At 36.5% G+C, this 25,197-nt stretch overlaps 1 protein-coding gene across 1 annotated transcript in view; it reads right to left on the bottom strand.

The window, feature by feature from the left end:
* Positions 1 to 25,197, bottom strand: part of LOC128663510 (tetratricopeptide repeat protein 39A) — a 224,509-nt gene that overhangs the window by 182,767 nt on the left and 16,545 nt on the right. Inside the window, exon 4 of the mRNA XM_053717871.1 lies at positions 4,032 to 4,081. Coding sequence (XP_053573846.1) covers positions 4,032 to 4,081 — 50 coding nt within the window. The remainder of the gene's footprint in view (positions 1 to 4,031; positions 4,082 to 25,197) is intronic.

Below are 25,197 nucleotides of genomic sequence, written 5' to 3' on the forward strand. Positions count from 1 at the left end.
CATGGAATGAATTTAAGCTATTTACAAGATCAAAGTCAGCCCCCCAAATTTGCATGTAGGTGCGGTTTTTTATTCCAGCTTAGCTGGTAAGGGGCAGGTTAAGACTTTTTAAAATTTGTTTGGTTCAATTTGGTCCAAACTTCTTAGATTGGGGTACTGAATAGGATTCAGAGTGAAACCGCCTGTGAGAAGTTTTGTTCTCTCTAGCATATTCCAGCTATTCCAGTATAGGCTCACACTTTTCTGAAGTATGTTTCAGACCTGTATGTGTTGGGTACTTGTGAGGCGCGGCTGGTTACCCGTTGGGGTCTCAAGGCGCTGCTCAGACCTGGAGTTATCTGGGGTATTCATACCAGTTCCATTTCAGGAACAGGGTTTGGGGTTTTGTTCAAAACTATTCATTGTCCCAAAGATAGAAAATCTTTTTGATTTGTCATATAAGAGTTCCTTCTTTCAGAATGGTGTTTATATGGTCAAATTCTGCCTTTTTGGTCAGTAAGGGCATTATTTGTTTACAATAGATACAATAGATGCATATCTTTTTCTGTTTTCATTCAGATTATTTTCATTTTCTGAGATTCTCTTTTTATGACAAGCATTACCAGTTTGTTGCTTTTCCTTCTGGTCCAGCGACAGCTCTGAGAATCTTTTCAAGGTTCTCAGTGTTTCCTTATTTGGATGATCTTGTGGTACTGGCACAGTCTTTTTGTTCTCCATAATCTCATACGATTCAACTTTTGTTGTTTCTTCTAAGACATGGTTGGAGGATCTTTTTATCAAAAGATCCTTGGTTGCTCAGACAAGGGTCACCTTTTTTAGGTTTCCAGATAGATTGTGTCAATGTCTTTGTCTCTAACAGACAGGAGACAATTATATTGGGTTCAGTTTGTCGGAACCTTCAGTCTCTATTATTTCCTTCAGTAGCTATATGCATGGAAGTTTTAGGTCTCATGGCTGCAGCATTGGATTCGATTCCCTTTGCTCATTTTCATATGAAACCTTTCCAGTTTTTTATGCTGAATTAATGGTGCAGGGATTCTAGGATATCATTTTTAATATCTTTGAATTCCAGTGTTCAACTATCTTTGACTTGGTGGTTAGATCACCATCATATAGTTCTACGGGTCTCTTCGATTCATCCAACCTGGAACTTGATCACTACAGATGCGAGTCTTTTAGGTTGGGAGGCTGTCTGGGGATCTCTGTCAGCACAAGGGGGTTTGGAAATCTCAGGAGGCGAGATTACCATTCAATATTTTGGAACTCCGTGCATTCTCAGAGTTCGTCAGTTGTGGCTTCTTTTTTGAAGAGAGAGACGTTATTGTTTTTCAGACAGACAATGTCACAACTGTGGCGTATGTCAATCATCAGGGTGGGACTCTCAGTCCTTAGGCTGTGAAAGAAGTATCTTGGATACTTGCTTGGGCTAAATCCAGCTCCTGTCTAATTTCTGCGGTCCATATCCCAGGTTTAGACAATTGGGAAGCGGATTATCTCTGTCAATCAAGCTTTACATCCGGGAGAATGGTCTCTTTACCCAGATGTGTTTTTTCAAATTGTTCAGATGTGAGGGTTTCCAGTAATAGTTCTGATGGCATCTCATCTAAACAAGAAAACTTCCCAGGTACCTATTCAGGTCCGGGGATCCTCAGGCGGAAGCAGTGTATGCATTGACACTTCCTTGGAGTTATCAATCTGCCTATATTTTTGCTCCTTCTGGTTCTTCTTTTTAAGAGTGATTTTTCAAAATCATCATAGAGCAATCGTTTGTGCTGCTGGTGGCTCCAGCACGGCTGCTCAGGTTTTGGTATATGGTTCTTGTTCGGATGTCCAGTTGCCAACCTTGGTCACTTCCATTTAGGCCAGACCTTAAGATTCGTTTTTTTCCGTCAGGAAATCAAATTATTAAATTTGATGGTATGGAAATTAAAACGCTTAGTGCTTAGTCATAGAGGTTTCTCTGACTCAGTGATTAATACTATGTTGCAGGTTCGTAAATCTGTGTCTAGAAAGATTTATTATCGAGTTTGGAAGACTTACATCTTATGATGCTCTTCTCATAATTTCTCTTGGCATTCTTTTAGAATTCCTAGGATTTTATAGTTTCTTCATAAGGTTTTGTCTGCAAGTTCCTTGAAAGGACAAATCTCTGCTCTTTCACAGAAAAAAATTGCTAATCTTTCTGATATTCATTGTTTTGTTCAGGCTTTGGTTCGTATCAAGCCTGTCATTAAGCCAATTTCTCCTCCTTGGAGTCTTAATTTGGTTCTGAGGGCTTAACAGGCTCTTCCGTTTGAGCATATGCATTCTTTGGACATTAAATTACTTTCATGGAAAGTATTGTTCCTTTTGGCCATCTCTTCTGCTAGAAGAGTTTTTGAATTATCTGCTCTTTCTTGTGAGTCTCCTTTTCTGATTTTCCATCAGGATAAGGCGGTTTTTGCTGTCTTTATTTAAACTTTTACCTCAAGTTGTGAATTCTAACAACATTAATAGAGGAATTATTGTTCCTTCCTTGTGTCCTAAATCCTAAGAATTCTTTGGAAATATCCTTACATTCTTTGGATGTGGTCAGAGTTTTGAAATATTATGTTGAAGCTACTAAGATTTCAGTAAGACTTCTAGTCTATTTGTTATCTTTTCTGGTTTTAGGAAAGGTCAGAAGGGTTCTGCTATTTCTTTGGCGTCTTGATTAAAGCTTTTGATTCATCATGCTTATGTGGAGTCGGGTAAATCCTCGCCTCAAAGGATTGCGGCTCATTCTACAAGGTCAGTTTCTACTTCCTGGGCTTTTAAGAATGAAGCTTCTGTTGATCAGATTTGCAAAGCAGCAACTTGGTCTTCTTTGCATACTTTTACTAAATTCTACCATTTTGATGTTTTTTCTTCTTCAGAAGCAGTTTTTGGTAGAAAAGTACTTCAGGCAGCTGTTTCAGTCTGATTCTTCTGCTTATAATTTCAGCTTTTTTCATTATAAAGATTAAAACTTTTGATTTGGGTTGTGGATTGTTTTTTCAGCGTAATTGGCTGTCTTTATTTTATCCCTCCCTCTCTAGTGACTCTTGCGTGGAGTTCCACATCTTGGGTATTTGCTATCCCATACGTCACTAGCTCATGGACTCTTGCCAATTACATGAAAGAAAACATAATTTATGTAAGAACTTACATGATAAATTAATTTCTTTCATATTGGCAAGAGTCCATGAGACCCACCCTTTTTTGTGGTGGTTATGATTTTTTGTATAAAGCACAATTATTCCAATTCCTTGTTGATGCTTTCGCTACTTTCTTATCACCCCACTTCTTGGCTATTCGTTAAACTGAATTGTGGGTGTGGTGAGGGGTGTATTTATAGGCATTTTGAGGTTTGGGAAACTTTGCCCCTCCTGGTAGGAATGTATATCCCATACGTCACTAGCTCATGGACTCTTGCCAATTTGAAAGAAATGAATTTATCAGATAAGTTCTTACATAAATTATGTTTTTTACACATGCCTATCATTATACAGTGTTCATTATCATATTATAGTTATTCATTCTCCAATACACAATACCGTATATATTTTGCATTTCTCCCAACTATCCCAGATAATGTGTGAGTGTCATGGAGATTCTTTTCCAGGGACTGCTCTAGCCCACCCACAACTCACCTAAACCTACCCACACCGCATTCATCTCACCCAGACCCCATCCATCTCACCCACTGCCTAGCCACAGTCCCACCCTCCTGTTATGGCCCTGCATACCAAACACTGGTGAGCCACATTCGGCAAGTACCTCCTTCACTTCCCTATCCCGTACACTCTCCAGGATAATTTGGGATGTAAAATATTATTGTAAATGCATAGTTTAGGCTTGATTGGGCATTATATCATAAAACTCTTTATCAGTACATAGTGCAAAAAATATATATATATATAAATATATATTAGACAGTAAGTAATCAGCAGCATCATACAGTGTGGTGCATTCTTTAACAATGCAATGATACCTAATATCACACAGCTTGCTCACTAAATAGTAGACCTTACCTTCTGTGTATGAGTCAGATTTATTGATCAGTGATGTTTTCTTCCTATACCTGATAAATAAAAAACAAAAATAAATAAAAATGATTTCTACACCACTTTCTTCATTGCCTAATATAAGTCTCTTAAAATGGGTTCTCAGCTGAATTCCCAATAGTTCATTTACTGTCTACATCACCAAAACTAAGACATAGGAGAGTAAGGGCCAGACTGATGTACTGTGATACTGGAAAAATTCCCAGTGGGGAAAAGATACTATAAAGTTGGAATTAATTTAATTTCATATATTTTTCAAAGTGTAACAAAAGGGCTGACGAATCTGTTAGAATGACGATAAGACCGGCCTACTTTTTTTGTTAGTGGTTGGGGAGATGATAATTCTCTAGAGTAAAGAGCAATATGTCTCCTACATGCTTTTCACATGTAGGAACCAGAGCAATATGTCTCCTACATGCTTTTCACATGTAGGAACCAGGACTAATGTGCTTTTCACCTGGTGGCCATAAAAGTCTGATTGACCGCAAGTCTGCAGAGGGGCGGCATTGCAGGGGGGCGCTCTCCGTATGCAAGTCTGCAGAGGGGCGGCATTGCAGGGGGACGCTCTCCGTATGCAGCATTGCACCAGCAGCTCTTGTGAGCTGCTGGTGCAATGCTGCATACGGAGAGCGTATTGCTCTCCGCATTCAGCGATGTCTGTCGGACCTGATCCGCACTGTCGGATCAGGTCCGACAGACATTTGATAAAGTAGGCCTCATAAAATAAATATATATATATATATATATTTTTTAAAAACTACAGTCGGCCAGTACCTAAGATTTTGGTGATTAGTGTGGGGTGGGATAATATAAGTATGGTGCACAGCTGCAATTAGCAGCATTATAAATACCAAAAAGCAGTGGCAAAGCCATATATGCCTGCTATTTCTGAACAAAGGGGATCCCAGAGAAGCTTTTGCAATCATTTGTGCCATGATTGCACATTCGGTATATAAATAATTTTAATGAGAAACCCAAAGTCTGTAAAAAAGTTAAAAAAAATGTATATGATCACATTTGGTGGTGAAATGGTGTCATGAAATATACCAAAATGAGTCTAGATCAATAACTTGAGTTGTCTACATAAAAAAAAAAAAAAACAGGCTTAATTACTGTTTAAATGGCATGATAGCAAAAATGCTAAAAATTCTCTGGTATTTTGGGCAGAGTTCTTCTCTGAAATTTTCGGTAGCAAAGGGGTTAAAAACACGGAATACAGACTTCCCAGATTGAATAAACTCTAAACATTGGACAACACTACGGCTAAGTCAGCCCATTCTGCTCATGAAACCAATATTAAAAATCATTACAAGCTGGTACCATACCCCGCACAAAATGAAATACTTTTTTTCCAAATTCATCTGATAAATGCTGGAGAGGTTGTCAATCTATGGGTGATACGCTGCATATCTGGCCCAGATCGTGAGGTCATCAGTGGGCAGAGCTTGAAACAATATTCATTTTAAAATAACCTTTTTACTGTTACTGCTGCATGATATAGAAAATGATACAGGAGGCTATTTGCAGCATTATCTAAAGTAAAACTTTAAATTTAAAATCAAAAAGAGCTTAGGATATGCATTTTGAAACACTGCACAACAATTAATATGTAGATTTTGGAAGCCTCTGAGTCCCCCATATATCCTTGATTGGAAAGAAAGGGTAAATAAAACTCTCCTTTTGAAGAGATCCCATTATTTGAAGACTGATCACCTGGACAAGTTTCATGATATGTTTTATTGGGAATTTTATTATAGTAGATAACAGTTCCTCTTCTTTACTCCTCATTCGTTACCGTGGCCGGCTCATAGATATATTATGAAGGATGATTTGGTCAAACATACATCAAATTGTGCCCTAGGCCCACCTATACACGTGTATACTTATATAGTCATTTACCTATTTATTTAAATGTTGTTAAATCCTAGATCAACCATGTAAGACTTTATGCCTTGTTATGATTGTCCTTCGGCAATGACATTCAGATGTGATTTGTTTGTCGTTTCTGTTTGATGCCTTGTACTCGCTGGAGGTGGATCATCTAAATGGGCTATTTTACCTTTTTGTGAATTAGACTGTGGAATTCAGCAGCTCTGACCATTAAACAGACAGTATACACCAATTTTCATATAACTGCATGTAATAGACACTACTATAAAGAATAATATGCAAAGATACTGATATAAAAATACAGAATAGAACCTTTTAAAAACTTACTTAGAAGCTCCCAGTTTAGCACTGTTGATAAGGTAAGGCTGGGACACCCAATGAAAGGGGCTGGGTAAACAAAAATAGCAGACACTCCCCACCTCCCTTGCATATGAAAAGACAGATAACAAACAGGAGCCTACAGGAGTATGTAAATGCATGTATACATCTGGCACTGTGGGGCTTGGTTAGGACTCAGAGTCTGAAAATCAGCACAATGCTCTTAAAAAAACACCCCCAGATGGGCTAAATGGATCATCTACAAAACAGTTATTCAAAGAAAAATCTAGTGTACAATGTCCCTTTAATTGTCAAAGTCATAAAATACCTGTTTTTGTTTACTAGCTGACTAATTCATTGTTTGTATCCAACTTGTTGAAAAACTTATAGAAATGAAATACAAATTCACAGCATCTGGCACTTATGATGTTTGGGATTAGATCTAAATGAGATAGCATATAGTAAACCAAATACAGAGGGGTTTTTTCAAGAAAAAAAAAAGTTAACCCCTTAATGACCGAGGACGTGCAGGGTACGTCCTCAAAAAAAAGGCAGTTAACGCCTGAGGACGTACCCTGCACGTCCTCGGTGTGGAAAGCAGCTGGAAGCGATCCTGCTCGCTTCCAGCTGCTTTCCGGTTATTGCAGTGATGCCTCGATATGGAGGCATCCTGCAATAACCTTACATGGCCATCCGATGCAGAGAGAGCCACTCTGTGGCCCTCTCTGCACCGGACATCGATGGCCGGTATCGTTGGTGGGTGGGAGCCGACTTGGGAGGCGGGTGGGCGGCCATCGGTGTGCCGTGTGACGTCGAGGGGGCGGGATCGGGGGCGGGACCGCCGGGGGCGCGCACGGACGCACGCGCGTGCACGGACGGTGGCGGGCGGGCGCGTGCACGGGGCGGGAGCGGGTGGGAACTGCTACACTATGGAAAATTAATAAAAAGTATAAAGTTAAAAGTGCCATAAGCACACAAAAAAAAAAGCACAAAAAGAGATCGTGGAGGGGTGGGGGGGAAGCTACACTACAGAAAAGTTAAAAAAATGTAAAACAAAAACCTTTTTTCTTCTAAACTGGGTACTGGCAGACAGCTGCCAGTACCCAAGATGGCGCCCATTAAGTTAGAGTGGGAGGGTTAGGAAGCTGTTTGGGGGGGGATCAGTGAGGTTGGGGGCTAAGGGGGGATAGTACACAGCAGCATATGTAAGTATGCTTTAAAAAAAAAAAACACCAAGATACTTAAGATGGCAGGGACAATTGTGGGGTGGGGGAGGGAAGAGAGCTGTTTGGGAGGGATCAGGGGGTCTGATGTTTCAGGTGGGAGGCTGAGCTCTACACTAAATCTAATATTAACCCTGCAAGCTCCCTACAAGCTACCTAATTAACCCCTTCACTGCTAGCCATAATACACGTGTGATGCGCAGCGGCATTTAGCGGCCTTCAAAATACCAAAAAGCAACGCCAAAGCCATATATGTCTGCTATTTCTGAACAAAGGGGATCCCAGAGAAGCATTTACAACCATTTGTGCCATAACTGCACAAGCTGTTTGTAAATGATTTCAGTGAGAAACCTAAAATTGTGAAAAATGTAACGTTTTTTTTAATTTGATCGCATTTGGCGGTGAAATGGTGGCATGAAATATACCAAAATGGGCCTAGATCAATACTTGGGGTTGTCTACTACACTACACTAAAGCTAAAATTACCCCAAAAAGCTCCCTACATGCTCCCTAATTAACCCCTTCACTGCTGGGCATAATACACGTGTGGTGCGCAGTGGCATTTAGTGGCATTCTAATTACCAAAAAGCAACGCCAAAGCCATATATGTCTGCTATTTCTGAACAAAGGGGATCCCAGAGAAGAATTTACAACCATTTGTGCCATAATTGCACAAGCTGTTTGTAAATAATTTCAGTGAGAAACCTAAAGTTTGTGAAAAAATTTGTGAAAAAGTGAACGATTTTTTGTATTTAATCGCATTTGGCGGTGAAATGGTGGCATGAAATATACCAAAATGGGCCTAGATCAATACTTTGGGTTGTCTACTAAAAAAAAATATATACATGTCAATGGATATTCAGAGATTCCTGAAAGATATCAGTGTTCTAATGTAACTAGCGCTAATTTTGAAAAAAAAAATGGTTTGGAAATAACAAAGTGCTACTTGTATTTATTGCCATATAACTTGCAAAAAAAGCAAAGAACATGTAAACATTGGGTATATCTAAACTCAGGACAATATTTAGAAACTATTTAGCATAGATGTTTTTTGGTGGTTGTAGATATGTAACAGATTTTGGGGGTCAAAGTTAGAAAAAGTGGGGGGGTTTTCAATTTTTCCTCATATTTTATAATTTTTTTTTATAGTAAATTATAAGATATGATGAAAATAATGGTATCTTTAGAAAGTCCATTTAATGGCGAGAAAAACGGTATATAATATGTGTGGGTACAGTAAATGAGTAAGAGGAAAATTACAGCTAAACACAAACACCGCAAAAATTTAAAAGTAGCCTTGGTCCCAAACGGACAGAAAATGGAAAAGTGCTATGGTCATTAAGGGGTTAAAGGGACATGAAACCCACATTTTTTTCTTTCATGATTTAGACAGAACATGCAATTTTAAACAACTTTTTAATTTACTTCTATTATCTAAGTTGCTTCATTCTCTTGATATTCTTTGCTGAAAAGCATATCTAGATAGGCTCAGTAGCTGCTGATTGGTGGCTGCACATAGATGCCTCGTGTGATTGGCTCACCTATGAGGATTGCTATTTTTCAACAAAGGGTATCTAAAAAATTAAGCAAATTAGATAATAGAAGTAAATTGAAATGTTGTTTAAAGTTGTATTCTCTATTTGTCCTGGTGAAAATGAAAGCAGGCCAAGTGATTTATACACTTTGTAATATATATGGCCCGAATACAACTGACCCCGAGTTCTGGGACCTGATACAAGCCAAACTCTTACTAGTTAGTGAAGGTTACCTAATCTTAGGAGTAGATTTTAACATGGCCCCACAATGCCCTATAGACAAACTTAGAAGAAATACCAAACTCTTAAAACAGAAAAAAAAGATAGCCTTGATACTAAAATGTTTAACAAAATCAAGCAGAACCTTGCAATACGAGATATTTGGAGAATTCAGAATCCTGATACTCAGGATTTCACTTGTCTCTCCAAAGCTCATAAAACGCTCTCCAGGATTGACTTATTCTTGACCGACGAACGCCTATGTAGTACAAAGGTAAAAGCAGGAATAATGCCGATACTCTTATCCGACCACGGGCCTATCTTTCTTGAGCTCTATCTTGGTCAAAAAAGTAATTACGATTCTTTTTTCCTTATCTTATCACTGACTTAAAATTCAAATAATGGCTTAGAAATAAGTTTAATGACTACGATCATTTTAACAGCGATTACATAGGGCGTCCGGATATCTTTTGGGAGACTGCCAAAGCAGTACTCAGAGGTGAAATCACTGCATATAATGCTATTCAAAATAAGAGGAGGAAGGCAAGAGAGAAGGAAATACGCAATTCACTGATCAATTCTTATAATCTTTCCTTACTTGAAAGAACCCCCCTAAATTGGGCAAGATATGTTCGTGCCAAAAGCACTAGAGATACTTTTTTTTATAACTCAAGAAACTCATAAAGAGCTTAGATTTCAAGCAAAGATGTATAGATTTGGCAACAAATCAGGAAAAATGCTAGCTAAACTGATTAAAAATGAGAATAAAAAACCTACTATAGAAAAAATTCAGCATAACGGGAAACAGCTATTGAAGCCCGAAGAAATCTCGGACTTATTCTTACAATACTATCAGGAACTGTACACATGTAAAGGGTATGATACAGAAAAAGCTACCGAATTTTGGAGCAAAATTACATACCCAACAGTAACACCTGAAGCAATTGTCAGTCTTAACTCTCCCGTCACAAGGGAAGAAATAGAGAAAATGATTCTTAAACTCTCTCTTACTAAAGCAGCTGGCCCAGATGGTCTACCCAACTAGTTTTATAAAATCTTATCAACATAGATAGTCCCCTATCTGGGCAATCTGTACAATGATATCTTCATTAACGATAAACCGGCTTCGCCCTCTTTTTCCTCTTCATTTACTACCCTGATCCCACCTGCAAAGAGTCATATAGACCAATTGCCTTACTAAACTCGGACTACAAAATTATGTCCTCAATCTTAGCAACCAGGCTTCAGACTATTTTAGCAAAAATAATTCATTCGGACCAAGCTGGTTTCCTAAATAAACGCAATTCTGCGGCAAAAATTAGGGAATTACTCGTTACAATGGAATTTATTCAGAAACTACCCACAATAGTAGCGGGGAGAGAGGATCTCCCGGATCTAGCTATCCTGTCAATCGATGCAGAAAAAGCATTTGACTCAGTAACTCATAAACATATAACAACTTCTCTAACAAAATTTGGGATTAAGGGTAATCTTCCCAAATTCATAAAAAACGTATATAACCAATCATATACAAGTCTTATAATAAATAATATTGTCTCTCCTTCGATTGCATTGAACAGGGGCACGCGCCAGGGTTGTCCTCTCTCCCCGCTTCTCTTTGACGTAGCTATTGAACCATTGGCAATTATGATAAGAAAATATTTGGATGGCATAAAAATCCGAAAACATGAAATAAAAATCGGACTATATGCAGATGATTTACTTATTTACTTGTCTAACACTGAGCTAAATATACCAAAACTGCTACGAATAACTAACCATTTTGGCTCCTTCTCGGGTTACAAAGTAAATGCATCAAAATCCGAGTTGCTTTGGCTTAGGAAAAACACTAGCCATATCTCAAATTTCCCTTTCAGAGTGGTTACAGAATCTTTTACATATCTAGGGATTTATATTCCGATTGATTTGGCAGACCTGTAAAAAATAAATATAACTCCAATGCTTACCAACATTAAAGAAAAACTTGGCATCATTTACCATTATCAATTTCTGGTCGGTCAGCACTATTTAAGATGGTCCTCTTCCCAAAGCTGCTTTATGTCCTCCAGAATGTTCCAGTAATCTTACTAGAAAAAGATGTTCGCTCTTTTAATACCTCAATTAGACAATTAATTTGGCAGGGGAAAAGATCTAAGATTTCTTTTTTCAAATTGGCCGTGCCAAGAGAATTTGGAGGCCTAGCATTACCAAATTTGAGATCTTATAATTTCTGTTTCTTAGCCCGCATAGTAGTAGAATGGATCTTCTCCAAAAATTACGTTTTAAATAACGAACTCGAATTAAATATATGTGAACCGTTTCTTCCAATAGCCCTGATTCACTCCGTGGCAAAAGATCTGCCAACAGGCATTAAAGAACTTAAAACTATAACGAACCCTCTTAAAGCGTGGTGGAAACTAACTAAATCTCTCTCAATAAATAGCACAGCCTCGAAATATCTCCCTTTGGTAGGAAACCCCAATTTTCAAGCAGGCTTAAACTCGTTGGTCTTTAGTAGGTGGCACAATAATGGCTTAGATAGGGTAATACTCTTAATTGATCAAGTCAGAAAATGTGTTAAGTCTTTCGATGAGTTGAAGAACGAATTTAAATCTTTCTAATAAGGGCTTCTTTGCTTATCTGCAGATAAGGCACTTTGTTCTTGAACTTACCAAAGAGGTTGGCTGGTGCTGGACATTTGGCAAGTTGGAAAGCTGGTTAGCATTAACCAAGAATGGCTCCATGTCCATTGCCCCTTGCTATCATATTCTTGGCATTAATAAAGGTACCCCCAATATGGAGAGGGTGGCTTCGATCTGGAACGCCCTAATTCCACATAATAATATCGAGCTAAAAACTCTTCAATTATCAGTGAGCAAAGTAGCAAGGACTACACTTTCTACTACCTGGCGCGATGCACATTAAAACTTTTGCATAGGGCATACTTTACCCCAGAAAGAGGTCTCAGAGTCCGAAATCAGGAATTTAACAAATGCCCTAAGTGTTCTTACCCTGCTGTGGATTTGATTCACATGTTTTGGCAATGTCCTAGGATAAGAAATTTTTGGAACAAGCTAGAATTTTGGCTTAAAAACAAATTGAAAATTGAGTCATTAGCTTTTTCATTGTATCAAATTATATTATGTTTAAAATCTGAAGGTGGACACCAGTCCAATGGAAAATTAGTAATTTTATCTATCTTAGCCACCAGATATCTGATCTGCAAGAAATGGAAATTGAGATCATTGCCAACTATCCCTGAAAACAATGCGTACTGGAACAAAGAGATACAAATATAGATAATTAATCTGATATAAGGAATTTTTTTGATAAATGGGCAGCACTTATTAAAACATTCCCTGAGAGAGAAATCGATTATCTGATTTTCCCATTTAAGAACTCCGATAGCTCTGCTCGGCATCTGGTAGTTGAGGAAGGGAGGCAGAGAGCTCTGGAGTAATCCCTTTTCCCTCCCCTTTTTTTGTTTTTTGTTCTTTTCTTTTCCATTATAAAACATAAAATCCCAACAAGGAGTAGTCAAAATGGGAAATACATGTGCCTCAGATTAACTAAACATATATACGGATTGCTTATATATGCTATGTACATTTGTTATTTTTTTTTCATTTCATTGTACCATGAACGATGCTAAAATTCTTTTCTTTGTATTCTGTACACATTGTTGGTTGTAAATAAAGATTATAAAAAAAAAAAGTTGTATTCTCTATCTAAATCATGAAATAAAAATGTGGGGTTTAATGTCCCTTTAAGGGATAAAAGTTAAAAAAAAAAAAAATTGACAGAACATGTAATGTTAAACTCTTACTCTGTTTTCTGCTGAAGAGCATACTTAGGTAGGAACATCAATGAACTACTGGTGGTTAATAGCTGCACATATTAACCTCTTGTCATTGGCTCACCAATGTGGTCAGCTAGCTTCCAGAAGTGCATTGCTGCTCCTAAACCTGCTAAGTTTATTTTTAAACAAAGGATACCAAGAGACTGAAGTAAATTGGAAAGTTGTTTAAAATATACTGAAAATATGAAAATGTAATGTTAAAGCTACATAAGGACACCGCAGTTAAAGGGCCTGTTCTATTTTATTATAGCAGTTTTTATCACATTGTATTCTGATTTGATGAGTTAAACCGCTGTTTTGTGGACGTATGCTCATCTGCAGTAACAGGGCAGTGGGTAGGTAGGTAGGTGCAGTTTTTTTCCTGTCATCTGATCTTAAAGGGACACTAAACCCAAACATTTTCTTTCATGATTCAGGTAGAGAATACTATTTTAAGCAATATTCCAATTTACTTCTATTATCTAATTTGCTTCATTCTCTAGATATCCTTTGTTGAAGAAATAGCAATGCACCTGGGTGAGCCAATCACATGAGGCATCTGTGTGCAGCTACCAAACAGCAGCTGAGCCTATCTAGATATGCTTTTCAGCAAAGGATATCAAGACGATAAAGCAAATTGGATAATAGAAGTAAATTAGAAAGTTGTTTAAAATTACATGCTCTTTCTAAATCATGACATCAAAAAATTGGGTTTCATTACCCTTTAAGGGCAAAACCAATAAGTACTGCACTGCAGTGTCCATCTGAGGGCAAAGCAAACCACTGGAAAAAAAACAAGTATGTCAATCAAATTCAAGCTACAGACACATCTAAAGATTTAGGGGTGCTACATATTTGTTGTAGGACCCTCCACCACTCCCTAGAACCACCAGTGCAAACAAGGCCTCCAGCTTATGCACACAAAGGATGGTAATAATTCATTCATGCCAAAACTCCATCATGTAATGGGATATAGAAATAGATTTTATTTAATGTATTTTGAGAATTTTACAAATACTTTCCTACTTATATGACCCATTTGTTCATACTAAAATAACTGCTGCATTGGTACATGCATATGTTGTTTTTTTAATATATTTAATTACAATCCAATTCCAGATACTGAAAACAAAAAGCAAAAAACATCTGCATAAAGCAGAAATCACAAAGATATGAAGATAAACATGATTGCTCTGGGGAGCTTTCTGTTGAGGGAGGAGTTGTTCACACCTGGTTGTGTCTCTCCGTAGTGGGTGCTCGTCTGCAGCCTCCGCGTCTACATCTCCCCACGCTATCGGCCCCGAGGTCCCACAGGGCTTGGTTTGGGCATTAAGCCGATCAACGGCTACAGCTGTGGAAGCTCAAAAACTTGTGGTGTCTACCGCTAAAGGCACAAGAAGGTTCGGACTGAAACCATGTTTTTAAGTTATTGCTCCTAACACGCTGCACGGCTGATTGTGGATACCGGGCTAAGCGGATACAAGCTGAAGGAGCCAGTGGTGAGCGGAACTTCATCTCTCACTTGCAGATAGGGGTTGCTGATGCATGGAGTGATCCAAGCATCACCTCCTATCTCGTGGGTCTAGACTCTGCTCTCTGGTCATCATACTTACCCGGTAGGAAACAACATCTCCCGATCATTATCAGGTATTTACAGCAGCTGAGGTATAACGCTGGGAAGGATTGTGTACTGGAAGATTTGCTTGCAGTCTTTGGGAACAGTTACATTGTTTTGTCGAAAGCGCAAGTATCTTTTACTCAATATATACACTGTTGCAGAGGGGCCGTTTTTTTTTTCTTCCTTTGAAAATGCTTTTTCCTCTTCACAAAGTACTAAACATCTTTGAGGTTTGGTTACCATTGGAAGTTAACCTCTGAATAACTCATTTAAACGCAGTTTCATCGGAACTTGTATCAAGTGTGGCCTCTAGATGTGGTGGCTATAACTCACTAAATTCGTGACTGCAGCATTTCGTTTTCTCCATAATATAAGCAGCCATAAAACTATTTGTTTCTTCGGTTGGAGAGACTATGTAACTGAAACCACAAGCAAGGTTTTTTCCATTGTCTAAGAATTTCAAGAAGCTGTATCTGGTGACATTTAAGAGCTTATTTTGTTCATCTCGCTAGAGCTTGTTATTTATTGAATTTGAACTTATCGATATTATATTGTGATCAGATCTGCTAAAATCCGGATTGACATTTAGTTATTATCCTATATAGTACAGAAGTGTATATCAATAGAACCTTAAAATGTGCACCTCTATTAGAAACAAAATATGATAAAAGGTTTGTTGGTACTTTAATGGGTGCTAAGATTAAGGTTTGAAGACCCAATGTTTTGTTTTGTTTTTCATATGTAATTGCGATAATATATTGATCTTTTCATTGCAGGAGATATCAAAGGCTACTTTATACAAGTGCTAATATTTTAGATAGACACTCTTCAAGGGGAAATAGAGGTCCAAATCTCTGTATCCTTAAAATCTAGTCTGTCAAAAGGATCAGAAGCGGAAGTTATAAGGTTGTTTTCCAGTCTCCTGAAAGTGGTTATTTTTTATAAATATAAGAATAGAGGCCACCTAAAGGGTTTATTAAGATATATGTCACATATTCTTAAAATCAATTGAAGTGGTATAAACTGCTGTGTAACCTTTTCTTGTAGTATATAAAACCCACTTAGGTGACCAGTATCTTAAATCAGGAGATAGTTCAGTTGCAAGTCATAGGCAGTTGGTTTATTCTAATAAGTAAGGAGTTCCGTTCTAATGTTAAAATTCTAAAGTTTGACATATCAAAAGGGTGGCATTTCTTCTTTTATATATAACACGGGCACGTATTATATAAAAAAAATAAGCAGGACTTCCTGCTCTTGGTATTTGTTTCACAGGAAATCAAATTGGTAGTCAGATTCACTAAGTTATATAGGTAATTGCAGCGTTTCACTTTTTTTATATATATATTTTTGCTAGTGTGCAGCACAACGTTGTATTTACATATTTTTTTTCTTTTTTTTTTTTCTTTCAATGCACTAAAATAAAATTCCTTCTATGGAAAGATATATTACACAAGGAAAACAAAACTCACCCATAATGCCCCCTAACATAAAAGACCGGAAAACGAAACCTCTGGATGTTAGCTCAGATACCAATATAGACCTGCCTAATACACTCTTAGATCCTCAGCCAACAATGACACAACTAGTTGAGCTTTTAACACCCCAATTTAACAAAATTAAAAATGAATGAACTAGTATCTCCTCTAGCATTATTGCTCTCTCCACTGAAGTAAAACTCTTTTCAAATAGGCTATCAGAAGCCGAGAACAGGATATCAGACTTAGAAGATCTAACCAATTCCCAAGATAACCAAATCCATGCACAAGAATCTCAAATTAAGAATTTGCAAAATAGATTTAAAAGACCTGAAAGACCGTTCCAGATGAAACAACCTCAGAATAGTAGGACTCCCTGAAACAATGGAGTATAATGATTTGTTGAATTTTTCCTCTGTTGTTCTACCCCAGGCTCTTAGCGTTTCGTCCTCACTTTTACCATTATTAGTGGAAAGAGCCCATAGGATTGGCCCTTCTAAAATAAATGCAACTGGTCCATCTAGGAATAGGATGTGCATAGTTCAATTCTTAAAGTTCCAGGACAGAGTAGAATTATTAAAACTTTATAAAAAGCTAGATTCTTTTTCAATAGCGAACAACAGATTGCTATTATTTCAGGACTTTTCTAGCGAGACCTCAACTAAGAGGAAACTAATGGCTCCCTATTGCACGCAGCTCATTAATAAAGGCTTTAAAGCTTGTTTAATCTATCCTGCTAAGATAGTAGTTGAACATCACAACAAGCGAATCACTAATAATGTGATTGAAGCTCAGGAATTTGTTGGAGCCAATTAGATGTGAACACAGATTGTTTTTGGTTTAGGCTTCATACATTTTAATACTCTATAAGAGTACATTTTCAATTAGAACGTCCTTGACTAACAAGATATTGTCAAAATTAATATGTATGTGTATTTAGGAGTTATTGTACCGGTATTCCTTTTTCTGTTTTTTGTCTTTTTTTTCTTTTTTCTTTCTCCCCTCTTTCTCCCCTCTCTCTCCTCCTCCCCCTCCCCCCTCCTATTTTGACTGGCTCTCCCCTCGGCCCGCGCTCTAGGTTAAATTAATTCTCCTTCAGATCCCAAATGACCATTGATATGCATAAAGATCTTAAAATTCTCTCATGGAACGTAGGAGGCATAACCTCGCCAATAAAACGTAAACTTATTATCAAATCTCTAGCCAAGCACCATCCAGATGTGGCTTTCTTGCAAGAGACACATTTAAAAGAGACTGCGTTAACAAAACTTAAAATAAAATGGGTTGGAGAGGTCTTAGCTACACCAGTTAACAATAGGAAAGCAGGAGATGCCATATTATTACATACAAATCTAGAGTATAAGGTTAAAAAGGTTGAACTTGATCCCGAGGCTAGAATTATTATTCTACATATAGTAATTAATAATATTTATTTCGTTTTATGCCATGTTTATGGGCCAAATGTTCATTCTCCCATGTTTTGGGAGAAAATCAAAATCAAACTATTTCCATTCATCAGTCAAAATATTATCTTAGGGGGGGACTTTAACATTGCCATTTGCCCCGACTTAGATAGACACTCAAAAGAAAAATCAATGGAGTATAATAAACGGGCAAAATGTTTAAAACAATGTTGTCAAAAACTTAAGTTGTTAGATATCTGGCGTATTGAGAACCCGGATTCTAGAGTGTACTCATGCGAATCAAAATCACACAGAACATTCTCAAGAATTGATTTGTTCCTATTCTCAGAATCCCTTTCTATTTTAAAAATTAAACCGGAGATCGCGGACATAATTATTTCTGATCATGCAATTATTTTGCTGGCATTTCCTTCCCTGTCTAAACCTAGAGATAAAAGTCAGAACTTTATATTCCCTCGTTTTTGGATTAATAATCCCAGATTTAAAGTGTGGTTAAAACAAAAGTGGAAAGACTTTGTCACATTTAACATTTCTCAAATTAACAAAATAGAAATATTCTGGGAATCCTCTAAAGCCGTATTAAGAGGGGAAATCAAAATCATACTTAAATACATGGATTAAGAAAAACAGAATTGTCGAAATACAGATGGCAAATCAAGTTAAAAACGCGCTCCAAAGATATTATGATGAAAGGAGTACAGTGAACTGGAATAAATATTGTGATGCCAGAAACAACCGTGAGGCGTTTCTCAAAAAAAAGTCCCAATGAAGAACTCAAATTGAAACTTAAAATTAAAGGATTTCAAGGTACCTCAGCAAAACATTTAGCCAATTTAATTAAAAATAGAAAGAGTAGGAATTATATTACAGCAATTAAGGCAGGTAAAGATAGGTTTACGGATTCTGAAAATATCATGAAGGTTTTCCATACCTTCTATCAAAAGCTATATAATCAAACCGAGGTAAATGTTTTAAATTTAGAGAGCTTTCTGTCAAAAATGTCATGTCCGCAAATATCTAAAGATCACTTATTAGAATTAAATGCCCCTATCACAGCAGAAGAAATCTCTAAAGCAATAGAGAAAGTAAAACTAAACAAGGCAGCAGGGCCTGATTTCTTACCAGCAGAATTTTATAAAATATTATCCCAAGAAATTAATTTCACGTTAGAAAGGTTATACAATGAATATTATTCTCCAAATAAGGCAATATCTAACTTTTTTACAGCAGCTAATATAACGTTAATACCAAAGAAAGATAAGGAGGTAGAAGATCCAGCGTCCTACAGACCAATTTCAGTCCTCAATGTAGATTACAAAATTTTGACCTCAATCATTGCAGCTAGGTTATTGAAAGGGTTAGATAAGATCATACACTCTGACCAGACTGGGTTTATACAGGGAAGGAATTCCTCGAAAAATATTCACAAAGTGGTTATGTTGTTAGACAAAGGGCGCCATGTACTAAGCTTCGAAGTGACCGTTCGACTGTATTTCCGCGTCAAAATTCGCTCACGATCTGCTTCTCGTATTTACCAATCTGCGATCGAATCGAAAAACCACTATTTTTCATCAGCTATCGTAATTTTACGCAACTGATCGTTCTGAAGCCTTTTTTCACTTACTACATGTTCGATCGCACGTAAATTTGCTGTAATCGGAAATTATGAATGTTACAACTAATCCGTCCGCTCCAACTTTCACTGTAACTTCGCGTGATTTGCTTCACGACAATTTAGGTAGCGAATACAATAGAAAACTATAGGGGGTATTAACCTGACGCCAGGTAGAAGTACTTAAGTGAAAGGACTAGACTACTATTGTATCATTATTGGTTTTTGGATCACTGAATGAAGATGGAGACACTTTTACACATGTTTTTTTTCCCCGATTGATTCAATTACGAGGAAGAAGGGCTATACAGGCACCGGTTGACAACAATGGATTGCAAAGAAGAAATAAACTTACGAGCGTCGGGGGGTTGCTTGACTCGACTACCATAAATATTGTCATAATATTCGAGTACTAGATCAACAAGTACAACATTCTGTTTATGAGAGAAATTAGGGTTGCGAGTCTTCTTAGAAGTAGCTGAATCTCCGGAGCAAGCCATCTTGTCAAAGTGAATACCGAAAAGTAAATAAACAATATTCTAAGATTTCTGGGAAAATGCACATTCTTATACATGTCAGCAGCCAGACGTTGCCGCTTGTCTGACGATTATGACACCTAGATCGTCACGTGGGTAAAGAACTAAACCAATCAGGTCGCAGACTGCTTTGTAACTTTGCTCTTTTGCGCCGAACGAAGCTTCAAAGTTATCAATAATCCGATTGTCTTCGAGACACAATAGACGCAAAATTTTACGGCTTGGTTTTTAGTACATTCATGTAACAAAGTTCTATCCGCATGGTGCGAATGCCGGCGGGTTAATTCAATACGGTCTGTGCGAAAAAATTGACGCCTTAGTACATGGCGCCCTATATGTGGAATAAGGATAAAATTAAAAATAAAGGAACATTCTCAGACTTAGCACTTCTTACAGTTGACGCGGGAAAAGCCTTTGATTCTATCACGTGGCAATATCTATTCAGGGCTTTAGCAAAATTCGGGTTCCAGGAACAATTTGTTCATTTTATTCATAAAATCTATAAGAACCCGATATCATTCTTATTGATTAATGGTATACTCTCTCCCAAAATATTATTAGGAAGGGGAACAAGGCAAGGATGTCCCTTGTCCCCTCTGCTGTTTAATATCGCTTTAGAACCACTTGCGATCTGGTTAAGGGACAATATTAATGGTATATCAATAGGATCACAAAAATTAAAAATCCTTCTCTACACAGATGATCTCTTATTGTTTTTAGACAAAACTGCGTTCTCTATTCCACTAATCTTGCAAATATTCTCTGACTTCAGCTCTTTCTCAGGATACAAAATTAATTTCGGGAAAAGTGAATTAATGTGGATAACTAAGTCTAGGTCTAGCTGTCAAAATCATCCTTTTAAAACTGTAGATTGTGTTAAGTATCTGGGTATAATATTGCATAGGAATCCACAAAAGTGGTATAATTTGAATTTTGTATCTTTACTACAGAAGATTAAAAACAATCTTGCAGTATGGGCTGCTTTTCCTCTATCCATATCGGCTACGGTAAATTTAATTAAAACTATTGCGTTTCCTCAGATGTTGTATCCGCTTCAAAATTTACTGCTGTTTCTTTCTAACATTGACTTAAAGAAACTGGATAATTACTTAGCTATATTTATATGGAATCATACAAAAGCTTGTATATCCCTAGCTAGATTGTCACAAAAAAAATGGCTGGCAGGTTTAGCTTTACCTAATATGAGATTATATAATATTGCCACTCTAGTTAAATTTGCGCTCGATTGGATAACCAATTCTAATAATTTTGCATCTACTGAATTAGAAAGCCAATATATCTTTCCTTTTTCACTGAAAGCTATTCTACATTGTTCAACTAAACATCTTCCACCCAAAATATCAAACTGTACATCTATTAAAAATGTTGTCATAGCGTGGCAGAAATTTTGCAAGATTATGGAAGTAGATCCTCCCTTCTCAAAATTTTTACCCATAAGAGGTAATCCAGAGTTTATATCGGAAATACAATATAAGGTTTTTAGAAAATGGGAGGAGAACGGGTTGCAATTTGTGTCCCAAGCAATATCGGATAGTCAGCAATTACATCTCGCAGATATCCTCTTCCAACAATTTAACTTAGAGAGGAATAACATGTTTGCCTATTTTCAACTTAGGCACTTTTATAGTAAATTTTCCCTTAGAGAGGATTGGGCTATCAAGTGGGATGAGATTAATATATGCATAAAGAAGTTCAGAAGTGGTAATACCTCAATATCACTTACATACGAGTTAATGCTAGCTAAACAAGGTACATTATTCCTTGAGAAAGTTTCTACGCGATGGGAAGGTATGGTCCGTGATATAAATCCAGATCTGATCAGCCAGAGTTTTCTTACAGTAAATAAATGTGTAATTCCTGTGAGCTGGAAGGAGTCTCATTTTAAACTCATCAATAAATATTATTTTCCCCCTTCCAGGATGGCGTTCTGTTATCCTACACAAATTTTTAGTTGTCCCTGCTGTTTATATCCCAATGCTAATTTAATGCATATGTTGTGTTTGTGTCCTAAAATAGCACAATTTTGGCTAAAAATTCAGTATTGGGCTAATCAAGTATTTAAGTCAGCCATTCAACTCTCCCCTGACATTGTAATTTTATTAAGAATCAATGAGCATATAAAACCTATATTTATAGATTCTTTTATAACTATTGTACTTACAGCCAGATTCATGATCTTTAAGAATTGGCAGATGTCTAAATTTCCTTCTTTTTGTCTTTTTCTTAAAAATGTACAGGCTCAAAATAAATTTTGAGCTTTTCATACTCAATTTAATGTAGAAAAAGAATCAGTAAGTTTATCTATAGTTGGCTTCCAATAATTAAATCTTATTCACTGGTAGTTTAAAAGAATATATTAACTCCTTTCTTGGGTTCGCAGAGTTTTGCAGACTTAGTTCTGCATGGGGAGTTTCCCCCGCTCTGGGTATCCAATTTTAGGGAGATGGACTGAGGGGAGGAGTTATATACGTCGAGCGGGATGGGGGTGAGGAGAGAGGAGGTTTTTTGGGGGTTTTTTTTTTGTGTCTGGAAATGAAATGGGGAGGAGGGAGATAAGGTCTAGGAAATTTATGGTCATGTTAGTGTATTTTCAAAAGCTGAATTTTCATTTGGTACCGATAAAGTATTGATTAGACCATTATGTTAAAAGGTAATTTTCAAGGTATTATGGTCATGCCTGGTATTTTTTTTTATTAAAATATATTCAAGGTGTAATCAGCTGTTGGCATTGATAAAGTAGGATCATGCACAGTATAAACGCCAATATTTGAGGCATAATTGTCATAATTGTTATTTTTCCCATTTTGTTTTTGTATTGTTTTTGTTTTTCTTATTATTGTTATTGCATTGCTCTTATGATGTAATATATTTTATTTTCTTTTTTATGAAATCCAATAAAATATGATTTAAAAAAAAAAAAGAAGATAAAACATACATTGTTAATTTTGACAGGATGCATTCAACATAAACAATATTCATATTACCATAAGTCAGTTTCTACCATATCATTTATGATTAACCAGGAATTGGAAGATTTTCTGAATAAGCAAATGCAATGCATGAGCTTGAACGACAATCATACAAGCAAACAAAAAGAAAAAAGTATTACAAAAACGTGAATGATGAGATTTGACAGAATCCTTTCAAGAGAGCGTTATACACTTGTTATAATCAAATCCTGTCATATCGTTTATAACTGAACAAGAAATTAGATATTAGTCTAAACAAGCAAATGCAGCACATAAGCATACATAAAACAAACAAACAAAAAAAGGGGTAACCAGACACGGGGAGACAAAAAAAAAGAAAAAAAAAAAAAAAGAAGGACTATAGCAAAATTTGTTGCCAATTTGAAGGATAGCAATCCAACTGTAACAATTGGAGGAAGAGAGGGGAGGCACAAAATGGGTCCAGAATTTGCAGCTGAGTCTCAATGGAGAGTGATAAAATAACTTTCTCCAATTCTAATAGAAAAACTTTTCATTTGTTATCTAAATATATCATTGGGTCTTGTTGTTCAACTGCTAATTGAAATAGCATATTTTTAATAAAAGCAGAGATAGTTGGAGCCTTTCAGGTTTTCAAAATAATTTGTCTTGCCACTAGGATAGCCAAATTGATTAACTGTTTGTTCTGAAAGTATCTTTGAGCAACCAAAAAGAACACTTCTTTAATATCCAATTTAATTCTAGTGGGAAGAAATCTATTAAGCTAGTAGGTAACTTGCATCCAAAATTTCTGAAGTTTAGGACACAGGAAAAATGCATGAAGTAGATTTGTTGCCAACTTACTGCATCTGGAGCATAGATTATTGCCCGGAGGGTACCATTTGGCCATTTTTTTTGGAGTGATATATGATCTGTTTAATATTCTTATGTGTGCTTCTCTGAAAGAAATTGCCTTGGTATACTTGGCTACGTTGAAGAAACTCTTGCTAAAACATTCAGAATTAAGGCCTCGAATATCTATGCACCATTGTTGAAAAAGACCTGTCATTTTATCTTTTGCGTCCTGAGATATTATATCATAGAAATGGGGTGATTTCCAGAACTAAAACGATTGATAATGGTATTGAGGTCCCCCAGAGACCAGGGGTTTGATCTAACAGTCTATGACTCAATATAAAATGTCTAACCTGTAGGTAGGCAAAAAATTGTTTTTTCTCTAAGTTGAATTCTAGCATTAATGATTCAAATGATTTAACCATTTTGGTCTGAGGATCAGTTAATTGAGTTATGAACTTAAGGCCAAGTTGTGACCATTTTTTTGAATACATGAGTTTTAAGAGCAATTTCAAATTCAGGATTACCCAAAATTGGGAGATAGAATGACATAATCTTATCTATGTGAAGAAATTTGCAAACCTTATTCCATGCAAAGAAAAGGTTATTAATAGTATACTTTGGTATTCTCTTTTTATCGGAATTGATCTTATTAAGATGTAAGAGAGCTCTAAGAGAGTATGGTAAAACTAAGACTTCTTCTTCTATATAGTTAGTAATATAATCAGAGCCAGTCCAATGCTATCTTGGTCAGAGATGCCCAATTATAAAACTTGATATTAGGCAGAGCAAAGACACCATCCTTTCTAAGATGTGACAATTTGTTTATTGAAATACTAGGCTTGCAGAAAGAATGGAATATTTTGGATCACGAATAATATTTTTGAGAATATAATCATTTTAAAAAGGGAGATTCTAGCCGAAAGAGATATATGAAGCCTAGCCCAATTGTGAAGGTGAAGTGAACATTTTTGCCATAATGGTGAGAAATTAAGATCATACCATTCATTCGGATTGTTAGATAAAATTATACCGAGATATTTCATTTTTCCATCAGCTTGCATAAAAGGGATTGACAACAAACTGTCTTTCTTTTACACGATCCATGATCCAGAGTATTTCCGATTTTTTAAGGTTGACTTTAGAACCCGAAAATTTACTAAAATTCAGAGATTATATCTAAAAGTTGGAGTATATTTGTTTTAGTATTTCCCATGTAGAAGAGAACATCGTCTGCATATAAGGATAAAATAAATATTTTTTCCCCCAATTAATATGCCCTCTAAAATTTTCCTACACAATACAGCTAAAGGTTCTAATGAAATATTAAATAGAATAGGTGAGAAAGGACAACCCTGTCTGGTTCCTTTATATAATGTTATGCTTGGTGAGAGGATTCCATTTATGCTTAACTGTGAAATCAGATTTTGATAAATCAGTTTTATAAAACTGGCAAAACAGCCTGAAAAAACGAATTTCTCTAGTGATGTAAATAAATTATCCCATGATATGGAATAGAATGCCTTTTCAGCGTCAATCTTAAGTAGTGCAAAATCATTCTGGATGTGTGTCTTACTTTTAAGTTGGGATGAAAAGTGCTCAATTAGCAGCATAGCTAGTATAATATTTTTCTGTGATGTCC

The sequence above is a fragment of the Bombina bombina genome, chromosome 6 (assembly GCF_027579735.1).
Source record: "Bombina bombina isolate aBomBom1 chromosome 6, aBomBom1.pri, whole genome shotgun sequence".
NCBI lineage: Eukaryota > Metazoa > Chordata > Amphibia > Anura > Bombinatoridae > Bombina > Bombina bombina.